The 19636-nt window shown below is 38.9% G+C and overlaps 1 protein-coding gene across 2 annotated transcripts in view; it reads right to left on the minus strand.

Moving 5' to 3' along the window:
• The window catches only part of CDC42SE2 (CDC42 small effector 2), a 93968-nt gene that overhangs the window by 28870 nt on the left and 45462 nt on the right, over positions 1-19636 (minus strand). The window contains exons 1-2 of one of the 2 annotated variants that reach the window (XM_054397435.1): positions 16937-16970; positions 8396-8709 (exon numbers count right to left, since the gene is read on the minus strand). In XM_054397435.1, the coding sequence (XP_054253410.1) occupies positions 8396-8449 (54 nt within the window). In that variant the 5' untranslated portion in view covers positions 8450-8709; positions 16937-16970. Of the gene's footprint in view, positions 1-8395; positions 8710-16936; positions 16971-19636 lie in introns of those variants that run through there. The other variant, XM_054397434.1, reaches the window with a different exon arrangement.

The following is a 19636-nucleotide window of genomic DNA, read 5'->3' on the forward strand; positions in this document are numbered from 1 at the left end:
ATTTATGCAACTGTATTTTTGAGAACCCTGATACGACATCTTAAATTCTATCATTCTGGAATAATCCCCAAGGGAAATCTACTCAGTCCTGTTGAAGTCTTTTCCTCCAGTTTTCTCTACCTACAACATCATCCTGTATACTCCAGGCTACTTCTTCATTTAAGGGCAGAGGCTCTGATGCCACCATACAGCTCTCCAAGTAACCTGCCTGACATTTTCCAGCTGTAAAACAAAGATAGTAATGGTAAATTCCCAAATGAGTCAGGCCTAAGCTGCAAGAAAACTGAACTCAGTTACATAACTCAGAGGTTTCTGTGAAGGCGTCACTTTAACTTGTTCTTAAATCAGTCTGAGGCCACAATAAGAGACTGCCACAAATTTCCAGAGTGTTTTCCTGTGCTCACCAGTTATTGCCTATCAGAAATATTTTTGGACCTTAAGCAAGTAGAAAAATTGAAAAAGGTCACAGTTTCTTTAAACAAAGTGAAACTAACAAGTTCTGTGCTGCACCACACTCCCCCAGGCAGGGGGAAGGCAACCTATGATAAGCAACAGTAGTTCCTGCTGCACACTGATAGGAGCTCTGTATCTCTGCTCCAGAAGTGGAGAACTCCAGATCACCAACACCTATGCGGGACAGTATTTAAGTGACACACTACACCAGCAAAGAAGTGCTGGTCTGGGTAGACTTGAACTAATCATGATTTGGTCTCAATTTGTTTCTTAATCCTTGGAGATAAGGCAGCCACATATCAAGCTGGAGCCATCTGTTGCGGGTACCACACCATCTTATGCAGGTTAGAAAGACTACAGCATAATGTAGGCCTGTCAAAGATAAGACAAACTTATCGTGGTTTGAGACCACCCCAGAACTAAAATATACAAATTATGAAGTATGTTCTCCTTTATGACAAAGCATCAAGCAGAATACGAAGAGTAGTGACATTCACACTGAAAAACAGTCATACCACAAGCAAGCGAAACAAACAATTATGAAGACCTTGGGCCTGCTGAAGACAGAATATTATAAACCCACACTATTCTCTGAAAAGATTGAGCTGAATTCAAAATTGCTAGAAAAGAGATAATGCAGCTTAAAACTATTTTAAAACACTCCCTGTGAGTCTCTCCCTTTTGATGTTAGGTCACTTTCAGAGCATGACACGTCAACAAATCACTGTCACATTTATTTGAAAGACAGAAAACAAAGGGAGGTAGCATCTGTTTTCAGCTCCCTTGAGAGTACACCTAAAGCAGGTAAAAAGCCCCTCCCTATTTATTTGAAAAACAAAAATAAAACCAAGGGGTACAGAGGCATTACTTCCCTAAATCTGCATCAGGGTGCAGGTCATGGCTTCAGTTATTCTGTCCATCTCTATTATCCTCACTCTGTGGCAGGACATTAACCCATAATTACAGAACTCAACATTTTAGAATGATCAGCTAAGCCAGGCTGAAGGTGAAAGTGAGAAAATAATTGCAAGTGATCACATATTAAAAGCTACAGCCTAATGGATACCTTACAATTTCAAGATCTCTAGGAATACATGAAGAATAGCTATAATGTAATTTAATGGGAACTTTTATATCATTGTAACAGTCTTAAAACCATCACAATTATTGTCTTCATTTAAGCAGTGGAGGAAGACAGGCTCTAAAACTACTCCCAAAGTAGTTAAAGAAAACTCCACAAGAGGACTGAATAGAAATACAGAATATATTGGAAGGTCAAATGGAAGTGCTATTCATAAACTACAATGCTACAATGCGAAGCATATAAAATATGCAAAAGCCATAGTCTGGGGTTAATACAGAAGCCCATTAAGCCAAAACTTCTACACATCTCCACCCACCAGGCCAAAAACAGGCCAAATGCCTCCCCAGAGTAGGTGTCTCTGCCCTCCCCCCACCTCCATTACTGAACCCTGTGTGACAGCAAAAAATTCAGCTCACCTGCCTGGCCTCTGCCAAGGCCACTCTTGGCCTCACTCCCCTGCAAATCTAAGGGAGCAGCATTGTGAAGGAGAGAATGGGGGAAGGGAGGAAGAGGGGAAATAAGAAAAGGGGAAAAAGGGGAAAGAGAAGGGAAAGAAGTCCAGAGTCAGCTGGTACTCCCCATTTTATATTGGATATGCAGGGTATTATGGGAATGAAATACCATAATTTCCTGTGTCCACCCACTGGGCTGGACTTTTTGGGCACTCTGGGCCTCCTGGAGGTCTCAACTCTGTGGGGTTTTTTAGAGATACCATGTCAAGCCATGACAATCAGGCATCTCTCCTGGCTACGTAAGAGTCAGGAACTGCAGAACCAAAGGTTTGAGGAACAGTTCTGAAAGAGGAAAATTTTCTTGTATTGTGAAATGTTAATGTTGGGAATTAAAAATTTAAGTGCACGCAGAGCTTTAAAATAGGCCTTTAAAAGTGTGCGTTTTGTGAGTTGCATATTTTTCTTAAGAATTCTCTCAAGCAGGGTAACTTAGACCAATTACAGAAAACTTAAAAAATACAGTACAATAGCAGCAAAGAAACCTTCTGCTCTCAATATTTTAATATCAAAACGCAGGCTGAACATTAAGCTTTAGGGCAATGGCTGGATTCTCTATTCATTAGCATAAAGCATACTTCCATTTAGTCAGTGAAAGTGCACATCTTTCAGGTTATGTCTAAGTTACCTCTTTCAATAGTAGCTGGCAAGTAGAAATGCCTCTAAACCTAGTTACAGTCTGAACTATCATAGTTTAGAGTCAGAGCTGGGGCTATTCAGTCTAGAGAAGGGAAGGCTCCGAGTATCTGAAGGGGACCTACAAGAAAGCTGGTGAGGGACTTTTTAGGGTATCAGGTAATGATAATACTAGGGGAAATGGAACAAAAATAGAAATCCACAGATTCAGATTCGATGTTAGGAAGAAATTCTTCTCCATGAGGGTAGTGAGACACTGGAACAGGTTGCCCAGGGAGGTGGTGGAAGCCCCATCTCTGGAGATTTTTAAGGCAAGACTGGCTGAGGCTCTGAGCAACCTGATCTAGTGTGATGTATCCCTGTCCATGGCAGGGAGGTTGGAACTAGATGATCCTTGAGGTCCCTTCTAACCCTAACAATTCTATGATAAACCTACAGGCTTGCCCATCTCCTCTGCTACAACAGCAAAAAGCAAGACAAAGGAAAAAATAGTTCAACAGCCAAGCATTAAAATTAAGGCACACCAAAAAGTCTTTGCAGTCTTAACTTCCATTAAAAAAAAAAAAAAAATCAAAATTGCGGAAGTTGCGTTGGATTTAATTTCAGACATGTTACAGCACAGTCTCCAAGGGTGGCTACAAACTACCAACTACTTCTTGTGGTAGATTCTTCTGTCACTAGCTCATACTGGGTTTTGCTCTTGAAGTCTTTTCACTGAAAAAAAAGTGAGTAAAACAAGCAATTCAAGGGCTTTAACACTGATGTCCAAATCAAAGAGTACAAACTACTTCCTCCTCCTGTCTACGCAGAAAGCCTGAGCTCTGAAGAGCTTCTAGATAATAAAATGGCAAGATACATTCTCAGCAGAAAGCTGGCACAGTTCTTGTTTTCACCCCCACAGAGAGCTATTTTCCATCCCATAAACTGGTATTACATTAAATAAATAACATCAATGCAGTTATGTAAGAGCTCCTAAAAATTTACAGCCATAAAGGAAGGCTCACAGAATATTCAGTTAATTTTCATTCAGGCATTTATATATAAAAACCACAAACTACTGCTTTTTTTTTGCTTCCTCTGTAAACTTGTTAATACTTGAGAATCACAATAGAGGTCTTAAGGCAGGGAAGGTGCTAATTTAAAGGTAAAAGAAAAATCTGAAGTATCTCTATCAAGCTGAAAGCAGTACAAACAAATCAGATTTAAAAAATAAAAAAAGCCAAGCATTCTGCTGCCTGTTTAGCTCTGTCCTCTTTGATAAGGTGTTCACCTGAGCTACTTATACAACAGTACTGAATAGGAAAATGAAGAAATTTGAAATACCTGAACTGGTAGTTCAATATGTAACTCAGTATGACTACTCTGAAATTTGAAGACTCACTAAATAGTGGTCACCTTTCATGTGTGAATCTTTCAATGCTTACTGAATGAGGTCAGTTGATGAAGTCTCAAATATCTTAATCAGTGATCCGGAAGAGGGCATTGAGTGTACCCTCAATAAGTTTGCAGATGACATTAAATTATGTGGGAGTGCTGATCTGCTCAAAGGGAGAAAGGCTCTGCAAAGAGATCTGGACAGGCTGGATCAGTGGGCTGAGGTCAGTTGTATGACATTTAACAAGGCCAAGTGCTGGATCCTGCACTTGGGTCATAACAACCCAAGGTGATGCTACAGGCTTGGGGCAGAGCAGCTGGAATACTGCCTGGCAGAAAAGGACCTGAGAGTGCTGGTTGACAGTCATCTGTAGTATTCAATTTTGTTGATAAATGCAGAAGTATATGCATGGCTTTTTAGCTAGTGTTTTAAGATGGGCTTACCTACTCTAAATACCTCTCAATCCTCTTTCATACAGCAAAGACAGCATAAAGAAAACCTTACTATCCTAAACCAATTTATGATATAGTATGCAGAACTGTAAAAGCTCTTTGACAAAACATAAAATGGAAATAATCTAAACAGACAATCAACAAAACAGAAACTAACTAGAGAATGAAGCTCTGAGCAAGAAGAGGAGTACAGCTTTTTCTTTTATAATAGAGCAGTAATTTTACTGCAAGGTCAAAGGAAATAGAAGAGCTCAGCTATACTGGGCAGTGGACCAAACCAGGTGGGAGTACACCAGATTGTGACCAAAGGTTTCTCAGACCAAAAATGAACTTTGCAAGTTAAAAAAAGAACAGAACATGAAATAAAAAAAAAACAAAAACCAAAGCAAAAAAAAAACCAAGAAAACCCACACCGTCACAATCCTGGAAGAAAATAAGATTCCTGGTGTAGGCGACAAGCTCAGCCTAAGAAAAACCACAGAGGTATTCTCTGAAAACTTGTAAGATAAAAGGGTCTCTAAATTTGTTACCAAGTAACACATCTGGTAGTGGGGATTTGGCAGTGTTTACTGAAATGGATGGGATGGTATCACATAAAAAACATGGGAAGAAAAACCTTATCACGAGGGAGTGTAAGATCAGCTTACAGAACCCATAAAGGGTACTGTGGGAGGTGTAGGAAACCTGGTGCAATCACAGAAAGTGCTACTATTTTCATAACAAAAAAGTTTTGTGTCAGACCACAAGAGATTGAATCCTGGCTATTTTAAACAACAAAAAAACCTGAACATAATTATTGAGAGATTAATATCACCTCCTTGGTATCACAAAAACAGATAGGAAACCAACTGCTTGTCTGAAGTCTTAATTGTGATAAAATAGCAATCCAAATCTGGCAAGAGAAAACTAGAAGTTGATAAGAGTATGTGTCTTTCTTTGGCTTTTGTATAGACCTTCAGACATTAGGAAGCAAGAACTAAGCCATCATCCGGAAAACGTGTCATTCAGCTGTATCACTATTTAGTTTTATTTCTTCATGTACTCAGTTTCTTCATTTAAAAGACACATTTACGCCTACATTCAAATATGCCCCTTCCATGTGGAAACACCAAGTTTATTCTAGCAATCAAAGTACCATTAGGACAAAGAGTGGAACACTGCTTTCCAAGATGTTTAGGTTTTATTTCACAGCAACATGGTGTATTCTTTTACAACCGACAACAGCTGAAAAGCAGAGCCATGATTTCAGTAGAAGATGATAGTTAATACTGTCTTTTAATTACAGAAGACATCATGTTGCTGTGAAATAAAACTGCAACTCTGTCACTCTTCTGCTCTGGGGTATGCTGTTAGGGACTTCATAGCATTGAAATTACATCAGTAGTTTCCAAATCTTAGCTAAAAGGACGTGGTCCAAAACTGTGGTATGCAAGCCCAGAAGGCATAGAGAATACTTGCAATAACATGGAAAGTGCCTTTGTGTACACTGAATAATATAGTCTCCTACAAAACTGACTGAAAGGAGTCTGTGCATGTACGCATTTTTCATTTTAAGTGCACTACAGCTGCAAACAATAGAGATGCTACACTGAAGATCCCTAAGATAACATGCTAGAATTTTGCCAAAAGAGACAGGCAGTTCCTGCACCATAGATTTCAAGAAAATAAAACTCCTTTGCTCAATAGAAGCTATAAATATCACAGAACCACACTGCTACTAAAAGTTCCATTTTTTTTTTTCCTCCACTGAAGAGGCTTAAAATTATATCACTATCCATGATAATAAAGGTGTCACTGATATCAGCACTTGGCAAGGATAATAAAGAAATTGTGTTACAGAAAACGTAAGATTAAAAACAAAAGCATTGATCAGAACAAGTGACTGCATTCAAAGTCTTTATTCTGAGAGGCTGGTGGTTGTCAGTATTGCTACAAGACCACATTAGTCCTTCCACAGAAGAAGCTTGCTATAATGGCTAAATATGAAAGTGATGTCTGGAACATTGTTCATCAGACCACAAAGAAGTTGAGATGCAGGAGGTAAAATGAAAAAAGGCATGTGAAAGATGAAACTGGGCAGATGAGTCCTTTTTCTTGAAAATGCACATTGAATACACAGTAGGGCACAGACAAGTAGCTTTTATAGAAGTTTTTGTGTTTCACCTATCTTCTGATACAACAGGGTAGTACGTACCAGTGTTTTGGGGCTGAAAACAGAGAGTATTTTTCAGCATGTATGTCTGTTAAATATGTAGTCACACACCTGCAGAGACAGGGGAAACTGCTTCTTTACCACTTGTCTGATGTATCAGTTTGCTTACACTGACAGTACATGCTCCACTACACGTTGCAGGGAAAAAACACGTCTGAACTCACTCAGATGTACATGTATCTGATCAAATGCTCCACTTGCTGCAACAGTGCATGGCAGAACAACGGCTGTACAATGCAACAGAGCACAACCAGTCGAGCAACCGCGAGAGGACAATGGAACGCCTATTGTCAGGCATACCAGGCAAGGCCGAGGGCTCTTTTTTCTGAGATGCACCCTGAAGAATATTATTACTTCCTAACAAGGAAGGCTCCTACACTGTTTGAAAGGCAGATTTCAGGAACTAGGTCAGTGCTCAGCAACATGGTATTTGCATCTTAAGGATGGCTTTAATTTTCTAAGCAAATGCACACCACCAGATCAGCAGAAAATGGGCAGTTCTTTCCATCATCTCCATTATTCAAGTGCATTCTCCACCCTTTTCAGGAGTCATGACCTACAGATCACTACATGCTGCATTAACATGCTATGTATGTCTTGGGCAGTAACTTTAACAGTATCATAAAACTTGAGTCAAGATTTTATAAAGACAGATTCAGGATTCTTGTAAACAAGCAGAACAAGCCATCTTCTATCTCAAATATTTTTAACAGCCAAACCTTATTTTTAATTGAAATGTATGTTCCAAAATACAGGGTATATATGGATGTATATGTTTATGGACTGCATGGCAAGCAACAGGAAAGAATTGCAGCTTCCCATGTTGGTGTATCAGAGTTCACCTCCAATAACTAACTTGACTAGGAGTGACAAACTCGTATTAGTTTGTTATAATTGTTATTGGTCACACTTTAATATTTGCATTCCTGCCCAAGTATCAGCCTGGCATTTAGGCTTTGTACAATAACAATGGCTAACATTAGATTTTTTTTTTCCTTTTTTTTCCTCCAAGCCTGTGGCTTAGCTAAAGCCAAGTATTATCATCTGAGCATATTAAAGTGAGTTTGCTCTCTTCACTCTGGGATTTTCTTGGTCACTGTAATTTTGGCATATCCTGTATTAGTAATTGGCTTTCTCACTTAATTGTAAGATGTCTTTCCTTTTTATACATTCATTTGGCTTGTTCTAGATGCCTAGTATGAGTGTATCCCTATGTTCTCCTAAGGTTTCTTCTAAAAATCAACAAAACAATCTAAGATGAAATCCTTAATTAAGGTGGAGGAGGACTGTGAATCATTTCCTTCCTTCACCATTGTCCAGACACACCTGAAGGCAGGATTTAAGCCATACAGAAGTCACTTAGATCTCCACTCAAAAATTACTTATTTTAGAATGATAGTTTAGGTCTTCTTCACTCTGGTCTTCCTTTCACCTCTCAATTCAAACAAAGCTCTTTTCAAAGACTTTGGATAGATTCGTTCTTAAGGACAGGAAAATCTGTATGACAACAGTCTAGAACAGAAATTTTTTTGTCCCTGCTAAGCCAGGATGTTAGTTAATTCCTTAATTCTTACTGAGCTTGGCCAAACAGCACTAATTGAAAAAGCTGTAGGAAACACAGCAAATGATGCAGATAATTATAAAAAACAAAGCAGTGCCAATATTCGTACTTACAGGCTGAGGCTGCTCCGCAATACAGCAGTTGAAACACAACCAAAACTCACTCATTGTTTACAGTCTGAAGTGGGAACGCAGATGAAAAGCAGGAATCAATCTGTGTAAATCTGTCTCCAGGTAGCAAGTTATTCAAATAGGTTTATTTATATTCCAATGTGAAAAAATCTTCTCTGTTGAGCTCTTCTTCAAAGACAAGTCAGTCCCAGGACAAAGAGCTTGAAGGCAAAAAGTTAGAATCTTCTTTCAGAAGGCTGGTCCCAGCACCACAGAAATATCACACATGCTTCTTTGGTCCCTAGTGTTATGTGAACCTGAAAACAGAAGTACATTACATCAAAAAGAAAGAACATACAGAATCTCATACTCCCAGACAGCCACTCACACCAGTGCTTTTTGGTAATATCTTGAACTACAGACTGAAGAGACACTGGCAAGCAAGTCACATGCTTCTTTCTACAGTGGCTACCAAAAATGGCATATAGTAGAAATCCCTGTGAAGCTTACATTCCAGTTTTGGTTAGACGAAGCAATATCAGGAACTGATATCCAAAATTTTTGCACATATCTGTTTGATCTGTTTCTAACTTCCAAATGTCATTTTCAAAAAGTGATGGCTGCCCATACACCTCTTTAAACTTCTTAGGGAATTGTGCTTATTGACACTTCACCTTTCTCAAAGAAAAATTCACAGCATGAAGTTTGAATATTATTTAACCCCTGCCCTGTTGCACAGCTGTCAAGCAAAGACATGCTTTTTCAAATGCTGAGGAAACAAATTTCTATACATGGAAAATGTGCAAATGACTGGACATGGCCAGTTCAAGGTATTTTCCTTCCACTCTCTACCTTCCTGCTGCACATACAGTTGGCTTCAACACAGGAGATTACTTGTAGCGTTTGAAACTGTTTACTTAAGTCTCTAAAATTGCTCATGTGGAACAACTGAGGCTCTAGATTCCAACCATTCCTTTGCTAAAATAATGTTTATTGGTTAATCTCCAACCCAGTTTCTTTCAGTAAGAGTGCAATAAAAATTCCTGTGAGATTTCCCCTTGCTTGTTTATCTGGCCACCTATCACAGACTTTACTTGCAGAGAAAGTAAGACAATGAGTATTCAGAAGTTTTTACATGCATACTCCTTAATTTTTAGGTACAACTGCATTTTTATTCATAGAAATGTGTGCATAAATAAGCATAATTATTTGTATGCAATTCCTCACAGTGTGAAGTGGTCTGGAGGCTCCATGGGATACATAAACTAAATGCATGCACATTCTGTAGCAGAGCAGTCCCACTTAGCTACTGCCTTCAGTTCTCTAGGTCCCTTGTTAGGTCCCTTGTTTATGGCAAACATGCCAGGTTATTGCATTATGCAGTCACTACAAGCCAGGTACTTTCCAAGACTGCTGGCTACCACACACACATACAGAAATACAGTAGCACCTTTCCCATCTTAAGTCCAAAGCTTCTGGGGAACTTCCCTACTTCTTCCTTTTAAGAAACTCAAAGGCTTTTCAAGAAATAAATTCATTCTGCAGTATCACTGTCTGAATAGCAAAAGCCCAGCTAAAGTACTTGTATCTCCTAGTTTTCAAAAAGCTACTGGTAGTGTTTAAACTAAGTCTTTGTGTTGGGGCATTTCTTGCCTAAAGCTCTGAAGAGGAAGGGGTTAAAAATGGTTTTCTAGATTTTCCTACCACAAACACCGTATAAAGCAACACAATTTTATTAACACAACGCCTGGAGGGTAAGAAAAAGCCTACAAAAAAATTCCCCCAAACCAATAAACCTTCTAACACAACCTTTCCTCTGTTAGATAAAACATTAGCCTCAGAACAGTGCTAATGTGACATTTTCACTATTTAAAGGGTTTCTTTTCTACCTCGAAGATGACAATCTAAATCCTATGCATGTGTCAAGAAGCTGCAAAACCCACTGTAATTATCAAGTAGTGTGAAATCCAAGAAAGAAAATATAATTAGAAGTCTCTAAGGAAGTTCTCTATTTCATAATTGCATAGCTTCACATAAATTTCTCAATCCTCATTACTGTTAAGTTTGATCAAGGTAAAATAGCAAGAGCTGAACTAATGCTGAAAGTTTAATAAGAAAATACTGTTCTCTGCAGTCTCAGAATTTGCATGGTACACAGTTATTTCTCTAAGCTTGATTTAATATGGAACATAATTGCAAGTAAAAGGTGGTTAATGCCTGTTAATCATGTAACAGCTGACAATTCTAGGTCAGTACTGTATGTCTTATTTATCCTTAAAACTTGGTGAATTTTGACTTCTGAGAGGATAGGCTCCAAGTTGTTCTGAAATGCAGCAATGCTCCCCCAGTGCCTGCTGCTCAGATTGAGTTGTGAAATTGTGAAAGCAAGTACTCACATCATTTTGAAGTCTAATATATTGCAACTGCTGGAGTTGTATATAGATACGTTGCAATGGGCTTCTCCTGCTGAGCAAGTGACCCAATACTCTGATTTGAGCTCCTGAAATTCTGACATTCATATTATTCCTTCCCCACCATCTCTTTTCGATGAAGTCCAGATTTAACATACCAAATTTTTGTTTTCATAGAAGGTTAACTTTCATCCTGCTTTTATACCCGTGTACAGAAGAGATACAAGGAAAGTGCAGGGGCACCGCTCTGTCGATCTAACTCACTTGTTTGCTGGATTGCTGGCATGTGGCTCCAGCTCGCTGCGGTGTTAAGCACTGTGTTGAGCTGAAGCCCTGGGAACAAACAGAAAGGGCTGGTGCACGCTCTTGTGAGCCTGGAAGGCTCTTCCTGGTTGTGAAATACCTAAGGGGAAGAGTTTCTCCATCTAGCCACTCTCAGCATGCACAACTTATGTCCTCCAGTTAAGAGTTATTTTTTCAACTCACCTCATTAAATCAAAAGCTACTGAATGACAAAGCCAAACTAGAAATGATGATTAAATCTCTGATAATACATTCATTCTTAAAAACTTATTTTGCTTTCTATAATCTGTGTAGTGTCACATTTGTCTTCAATTTCACAGCTCTGCTGTCAGACTAAGCAATTCCTCAATTTGTTGTCTTTCAATTGACAAAAAACCTAAACCAGCAGTGGTGGGAGGACATATCCTTGAGTCTAGAGAAAACCTAACAGTAGCCACACCTCTTAAAAAGGCAAAACTTTAGCTGTATTTGTTAAGAGACTGGGATTTTATACACCCCTGCTCTGCTAAACAAATTATTTTTATAGCAGCCAAGTTAATATAAAGGATCAGGTATAAATTTGCCCCACTGAAACGGAAAGAAAAAGCAATTAAACTGAAAGCAAAAAGGTGCATTGGCACTGTGATGTCAACAGTAGCAGGCTAGGACTTCTCTAACCCTGTTAGTTGCTTGTTTAAGGAACATGTTTAAACAGGAAAATTCTACTGTCCTTTTTCAAATTATTGGTAAGACAGACTGAAGCAAGCACCATACCAACCTACAGTTACCCAACAGGTAATTATGTAGTATCAGACTACCAGCAATCTCGAGAAAGAGTTCTTGCAAAGCCTGGACTGCACCCCAAACCTAGATGCAATTAATGAGATCTCAAACAGATGCAATACTTCACGGATAGTCTTTGCTTTGCCATAGGATCAGGCTTTTAATATAGTGCTGTTCACAAGCCTTGCTGCATTCGGCTGTGTGGACTCGTCATATGAAGAGGACAACAAAGGCTAAAGACCACAGATCAAAACAGATCCATCACTATTTTTGCTCTTTGGAGTTCATGGTACTCAGAATGGCACCAGTCAGAAAGACAAGATGCTTATTCTGTATGAAGATGAAAGTTAAGAGTGATGAATGCTGAAACTTTTTGCCCATTTAAACTTTCTGAACCCTAAACGAAATTTCTTTTAGAGAGCATGATTCACATTGTGAGAATGTAAGACTATCATGCTGCACAACTTTGTCACATTTTACGGTTTTTAAAACTTATGTACAACTTCAGTTTCACCTCATTCATAGAAATTCTTAGTATGAAGAAATGGCAATATTTAAAAAGGATACATTCTTTAAAAATTAAAGTGAAAACCAATAAGGTAATTTAAAATTACTCCAAACTGATCCAACGCAAACCCCCAAACTACTGCTTATCATCAAATACCAGTCACAAAGGCAATACGAGCAAACAATTGCATTAACAGATAGTGAAAGTGAAGCACATTCTCTTACAGTAACAGCATTTTTTCTTGTTAAAGCAGTATTAACTTTTCTGTAGGAAATAAACAGGGCAGGAAATGAGGAGGAGTAAGGAAAGAAATTGATCTGCCCTCCAAGCTGTTCATATTTACTGGCAAAAAAAAAAAGCAAACCAAACCCCAACCAGCAACAAAAAAACCCCAAACAAACCAACAAAAAACAACAGAAAGCACCAACCACAAAACAACACCACCACCAATACCACCACACCCCAAACAATTAGAGAGTGTTTACCTTAGCTGGTCCAAACAGGAGTATGCTTCATGTTGTGTAGGATGGGTTAGAAAAAAGCTACTTATTAATTACATAGCTTAAGTACAGACTGCTGTGTTTAAAAACATCTATGAAGTTCTTTTCAAGGGTGAACCTTCTATAGCCTTTACACACTATTCACATGGCTTCAAACAGGAAGTGTGGTAACACCACTCTACTTGACGCAAATAAAACCACAGGAAGAGAAAGAAAATTTCTGCAGGTGTTAACATCTGAATTTAGCTAGATTTGCTCTAAAACTGAGACTACTATTTAAGGAGAAAGGGAGGAAAAAATAAAAGTCAGACACACCCACCCCCCAAAAAACCCAGTAGTGAAGCATGCACAAAGTCACAATTAGAACTACTACTAGTTTTTTAGTATTAAATATTTCGAGAAAGACATTTCCAGTTATTCTTAATATGGAACTGCCATTCCATAAAAGACTGTTTTTTAAGACTCTAAACACCTACAATTTGTTTCAATACTGCAAGCTCTAAATAGAAAGTTATCATTTAAGAGTGTATTTTTCACTTGAAATCTGTATTGTAGTCATACTGTTTCCTCTTGTTGCTCAGCAGGTATAGTCAACTGGCAGCAAGAAATGAGGGGGGGGAAGGGATTAAGGTGTGTCTGAACCAGAGAGACTAAACTGATGAACACTCACACTTACACATACCTACAGTATGGAGGATACTTTCCTGCTTTAAAAGAAAATTAAAAATGTTTACTCCCATGCCAGCCTTGTTTTTTGAAATAAAACAATCTGTGCAAGAAATAGATTTGTGGACAAATCCAACCTATAGGGAAAGCTGCTTTCATACATTAAAGTTGTATCAGAAACTTCATCCCACCAGGGCAATACACTTGCACAAGCACTCCTCTTCCCTAGTAAAACAGGCACTTCTGAGCACTTTGGCACTGTTTTTAATGCAACAATTTTCTTTTTCACTTTCAGACCCTGAGAAACCTGAGCCGAGCAACTCATCAGAGAAAGAACATCCACATAGGCTGAATAATGTTGAAATCCCTTTTTTACTTCCTCTTAACTTTCCCATAGCTATTCAGCACACTGCCCTGCCCCACATCCCCCACCAAAAAAAAAAAAAAAAAAAAAAAAAGAGTGCGGTTTAGGATTTACTTTCAAGATACTGAAACACTTCAAATTCTGAGTTAGACTCTCCTTGTGCATTTTCAACCTTTGAACACATAGGTTCTGACTGTCTTTAAGATACAATTTTCACCATTATGACTACAGCTATTTATAAGATTTTATTATAGGGTTTTATTATAGGGTTTTATTTGGGATTATTGGTAATTGGATTAATTTCTCTCTTCTCCCTGTGTACAATGAAATGGTTTTCCATAGCGTATTTCCTTAAGTGGCTGGTAGGTGAGGATGACTCTTACAGAGTACTTAAAGGAGAAAGACAGTTTGGGGGTGTTTTGTTTGCTTGGTTTTTTTAATTCTGTTGTTGCTAAAAGAATGGAGTATAGCTTTAGGAAAAATCTTGCTTTCCACTGGAACCAAACCATCTCCAGTTTGTGTTTTCAATTTGCAGCGAAATTTGTGGTGGTTTCCTACAACAAATGTACTCATCTAAGATAATACAAGAGAAGTAAGGAAAAAATACTGGAAGAGAACCACAGTAAGTTTGTAAGAAAATATACTAGGATTTTCACATCTGGTCCTCTTCAGAGTGATAAGGACCTGTAAAGCAAGTGAAGGTAGGAAAGCACACCATTCTGTGAAGCAAAGAACAGCTCACACAGGGTGACAGCAAGCATGTTGTTTGTGCCTGCCAGCTGGGAGCTTAAAGCAGAAATCCTTTAAACAACCTGAAAACATCTGATTGCGTGAAGCTCAAATATTTATCATTGACAAATGTCTTGCTCCCTTCTCCCCTGCCCCAAAAGTGCCTAAATTACTGTGATGCTTTGAAACTGTCTTTTTAATTTTTCCTTGCAAAGTTCAGAACAGAGAAAGTGAAAGAGTGTAAATAAGTCACTATTGGGTGTAAGAAAGCAAAATACTGATTGTTCTAAACACTTCCATTGGATAGATAGAAATGTTTAAGAACTACTACCCAAAACAAAGTGGGCACTCTGCACATTCTGCGTTCTGCAGTGGGGGCAGTTGCTGGGCTGTCTGGCTGCTGTTTCTTCTTCTCTTCTGGCTGAAGATAACACACACTGACCTTGGCAGCTAAGTTAACTACTTTCTGCTTAACTAACTCTGCTTCTCAGTCCAAGGGGGTCTGGGGGGAAGCTCCTGGGAGAGAGAGAGGCCCCTTTGGGAGGGTCCCCTTGGGGGGAAGCAAAGGGAGATCAGTTGTGCTTTTCTGTTGATCGTATATATTTGTAAATGTTGTGAATTTTGTATATTTGTACATATTCATTGCATTTCTCTGCTTGTAAATACAGCCTTCATTTGCTTCCAGACTGGGCTAGCCTGGTTACTTGTTGGTGGGGGGAAGGGGAATTTCAGCTCACACCGACACACACTTTTATTTTTGGCACCCAACGTGGGGGTCAATTGCTTGTATGATTTATTTCTGCTCAGATTAGGAAGCAAAATGAAGCTGTTTTGGATTCTGAGTCATTTTATTTCGTCTATTATCGGTGCAATTGTCTACAGATGGGCCGTTTCCTGCATGACAGACAAGATTGTGAAATATGTGGCATATAAGTCGTTTCTTTGGGTTAAGAACAAGTTACTGAATGTTGGTGAATTCTGTTGTGGTCTTATTGGGCTAAGAAGATATGGTAACTCAACTATGGATCTGCTAGCAGACACATTTGAATTTGTTACTCCTCTTACAGCTACAGAGGTTCTTTGGTACCTTAGACATCTTGTGCTAATCTTAATTTTGTTGCTTCTTGGAATAATCATATGGCTACTGATAGCACTGTGTCAAGAAAGATATAAGGCTACTTGCTCTTCCAACTCTGCTGTGAATGTGAAAACCAATCCAGTAAATTCGGTAAGCAGAAAGCGTAAAGGAGCTGCAGGAGGAGATGCAGATGCTGCAGGAGATGGCGCAGATGGAGATGAGGGTCCTTCTACTCAGGGTCCCTCTGTTAAGAAAGATCCTTCTGGTGAGGAAGAGAGGGTTAGCCTTAAAACTCTGGCAGACCTCTTGAGACCCCACATGGATGATGGAGATGTAGGTCAGGATGTAGACCCTGGTAGATTAGCAACTGCTGGCAGAGCCTCTGAACTCAAGGAAATTCAACGGAGGATTACAATAGGATTATAGGGACAGTGACCTCAGGATGATGATGAGGATGACATACAGTCAGCTAATGCACCCAGACAGGAAATTAGACATGTGAGGAAGGATTACATCAGAGGAGATAATGAGCCAGTCCTGTCTTGGCTAGCCAGGTGTTTTGATATGGGAGCCCCAGCATTGGTGGTAGGTGACAAGTCGGCCTCTCAGTTGGGGATGCTCTCAAAGGATACAGGCATTGACAGACATCTAGGCAAGTGCATTGGTAAAGTCAGCTCACACTGACACAATTTCACTCTCCACTATTCTGTTAAATTCAATGATTTCAACTAACTATGAGAGTAAGATGATTACTATTTTGTGCACAAAACCCAACCAATGCAACAGGCAGTATTACATTGGTTCTATTAAAATACCCATGTCCAGTTTGAAACAAAATCAATTTTTCAGGACCAAGCCAAGTTTAACAGGCAGTACTGTGTCAGTAACTGAGACATGCAGGTAACCCTTTGCCCAGCACTGACATATCAAAGCCTCTTGTGCCTTCAATTAATAACTGCTTTCAACATATGCAGAATCAATGCAGCTTTGTAAAACAGCTGATACACAGCTTGTACTCTTTCCCATACACACATCCAGACAGGAACCTACTTCTCTGAATACCACTGTACCAAACATTCAGCAGTTCTGCACTAGGAAAATATATAAAGATTAACAGAAAACCAATGGTTCAAACCTATTTACAAAGTAGCAGGAAGACAAACCAAAGACAACTTTGTTTTGTCCTGCCTAAGACAGTTTAGGCATAATATATTTTGCCATACCTATAAAATCAGTAAGTTAAGAACAGGTGAGAAGCCTTTACAAATTCACTCCTATGTTTTCAAAAATCTGATTTCATATTGCCTGCCCGTCCTCACTGAAAAAAAAAAAAAAACTGTTAGTCAAAGTTCTGATTAGTCAATAACTTTATCTGCTTTAGTATCAAGTCCTGCTGAAAGCAACACAAAAGAACATTTTTCTCAGCTGCTATCTGTTAGAACTAACAGGTAATACTGGCAAGAGAGCGAAAAACAAAGCAAACTAGTGGTCTGAGGCAGGCTCTGAACAGTGTACTATTCCCAGAAAGAATGACAATCAACCAAACAACTCAAACCCAAAACAAAAGCACCACCACCCCAAGAAAACCAACAGCAACAAAACCCAAAACAAAACAGACCAACCACCCTCTCACCCCTGCCAAAAAAACCCAACAAATAAAACCAGAACCAACAAAACAAAACATATACACACAAAACCTCTCTGAAGAGCCTCAGTACTATGTGTAAAGTAATGACAGAAAATGCTCACCATTAGCATCCAGACAGCGTAGCATTAAAAGGAATGGAATACTCTGTGGCAAAAAAACAAAACCAAAAACACCTCAAGAAACACAATAAACTACACGACATACCATACAAGATATTCGATGGATCACTACCTGTTTTTTCTGTATAATAACAGGTGAAATACAGTTTTCCACAACATTTGTAATGTTCTAACATTACACACTAACACACCAGGGCAATTTCCAAGGAGGGTTTAGAATAGAGGAAAGCAGTAAATGAGAACAAGGAGAGCAAAGGCCATTAAAACTGTCAGGAGTTCACAAAGGCAAACTCTCACTAGTACAGTAAGGGTTCCATGGCAAAAAAAAAACCCAACGTGCCACACTCCTACCACAAATTTAGGATGAGACACTCTTGCAACAAAAGTCTGCCATTGCGTCTAAAGACATTTTAATGTACTTCAGTAGGTTATAGCTGTCACTTCCTCACCTCACACAAGTACAAAGCAGTTATGAGACCAACTGCAGTAGGGAAAGCAGCAGCATGTTTTGTGGGACTGGGCAAGTTTATTCAGTCACCCTGTAACACTAGCCAGGGCGCACATCTACCTGTTTGAAAAGCCAGATTAATCATCTTTGTTCAAGCCTTCCTTGGCACATGGCACTTCAAACCAGAAGAATGCATCAACTCAAACAGCATGTTTCTGCATTTGCTTTCAATTCTGTGAGATTATAAGCAGCAAAACCTCTATAATTATCTGTTCAAAGTGCAACAGAAAAGCATGTTTTTCATCTGTTAGCATTTCAGGCACTACCATTCTCTAGCCCTTTTATCACTTCTCTACTATTAGCTGTTCCAGACAACTTAAATTCTACATGCATACCTGCATTTATAAACATGGGAGATTGCTTAAAGAAATTTGAAAATTAAGCCAAATAATTTTTTCAAAGATAATTGGAATAGAATTGGAATTTAGGAGATTTGGAGTATGTACACTCATATAAATGATAGGAACAGACATTAGTCAATCTAATCCACCTTTGGTGTACCAAATCCCAGGTAGTCTCTTGTAATGTGCAGCAACAACAAATTGGGAGAACTTAATACAGACCCCATCTGCTGACCTTAGCTTCTACCATCTTCAGTAGTGGCTCATTTAAACAACACTCACACAACCATCACACAAGTCCAAATTAGGTTATGAATGGTCTGGAGTGGTGCCATTTTTTTCCTGACTAGACACTTCAAAGCAGTGTATTAAAATATTTGTTTCATTCCATAGGATGACAATCTACGGACAGAAAATTGTGCAGAACTATAAAGCCACCTAAGTGTTGGGGAGCTTGCTTGTCAGGAACTTGTCAGGGAGAACCCACGGCGAGGGCAGACCCGCACAATCAATATGATTGATAAGCAAGTCTCAACTTTATTGTTCAAAAGCACAGCTTATATAGCATCTTTGGCTAAATATGCACAGGTGGCATAATTCTATTGGTACATCTTAATTGAATATACCAAGTGTCATCATTTAATTGGTTTAAGGTAAAAAGCTCGATTATAATGTCATGCCTACTTGCAATTAATCCTATGTGCAGTTCCACAAACTTCTCTCTGATTAGGTACTTGCTTTCATCCTGTTAAACACAGCTGCAAGGACAACCACAAGGCCATAGTAACCTTGGCACATCCTGTAGTTCGATAACACAGCTGCAACACATCAGCCTAAAAGCTATCTGTGAGCAATAAGCAACAAGATGGAGTACGGCCTACACATTTTGCTCAAACAGTTGTTCCATAGATCCATGTCCCTTAGATTCGAGCCATTCCCCAACAATTCCCCCGCTTTTCTTTTGTACGAGAAAAGCTCAGGATGTGACCTCATTGACACTTCGCATGGTACATCCATATGCAATACGCAAAATAATCAAAATCAACAAAACAATACCAATCCAACATAAACCTTCCTTGAGCAGGCCCACTAACCAAGGGGACATATTCCCAAACCAAGATTGAAACCATTGATCAAAAGGATTTGCATTTTTAACAATTGATTTGGTATGGTTTTCCAACCAAGCAATCTTTCGATGAATTGATTGATTGTGATCATACAAATTAAAACAACACATGCCCTCAAAATCTTCACAACCGTGACCATGAGCTAAAAGCAAAAAATCAACAGCAGCTCTATTCTACAAA

Source organism: Indicator indicator, chromosome Z (assembly GCF_027791375.1).
Source record: "Indicator indicator isolate 239-I01 chromosome Z, UM_Iind_1.1, whole genome shotgun sequence".
In the NCBI taxonomy this organism is placed as follows: Eukaryota; Metazoa; Chordata; class Aves; order Piciformes; family Indicatoridae; genus Indicator; species Indicator indicator.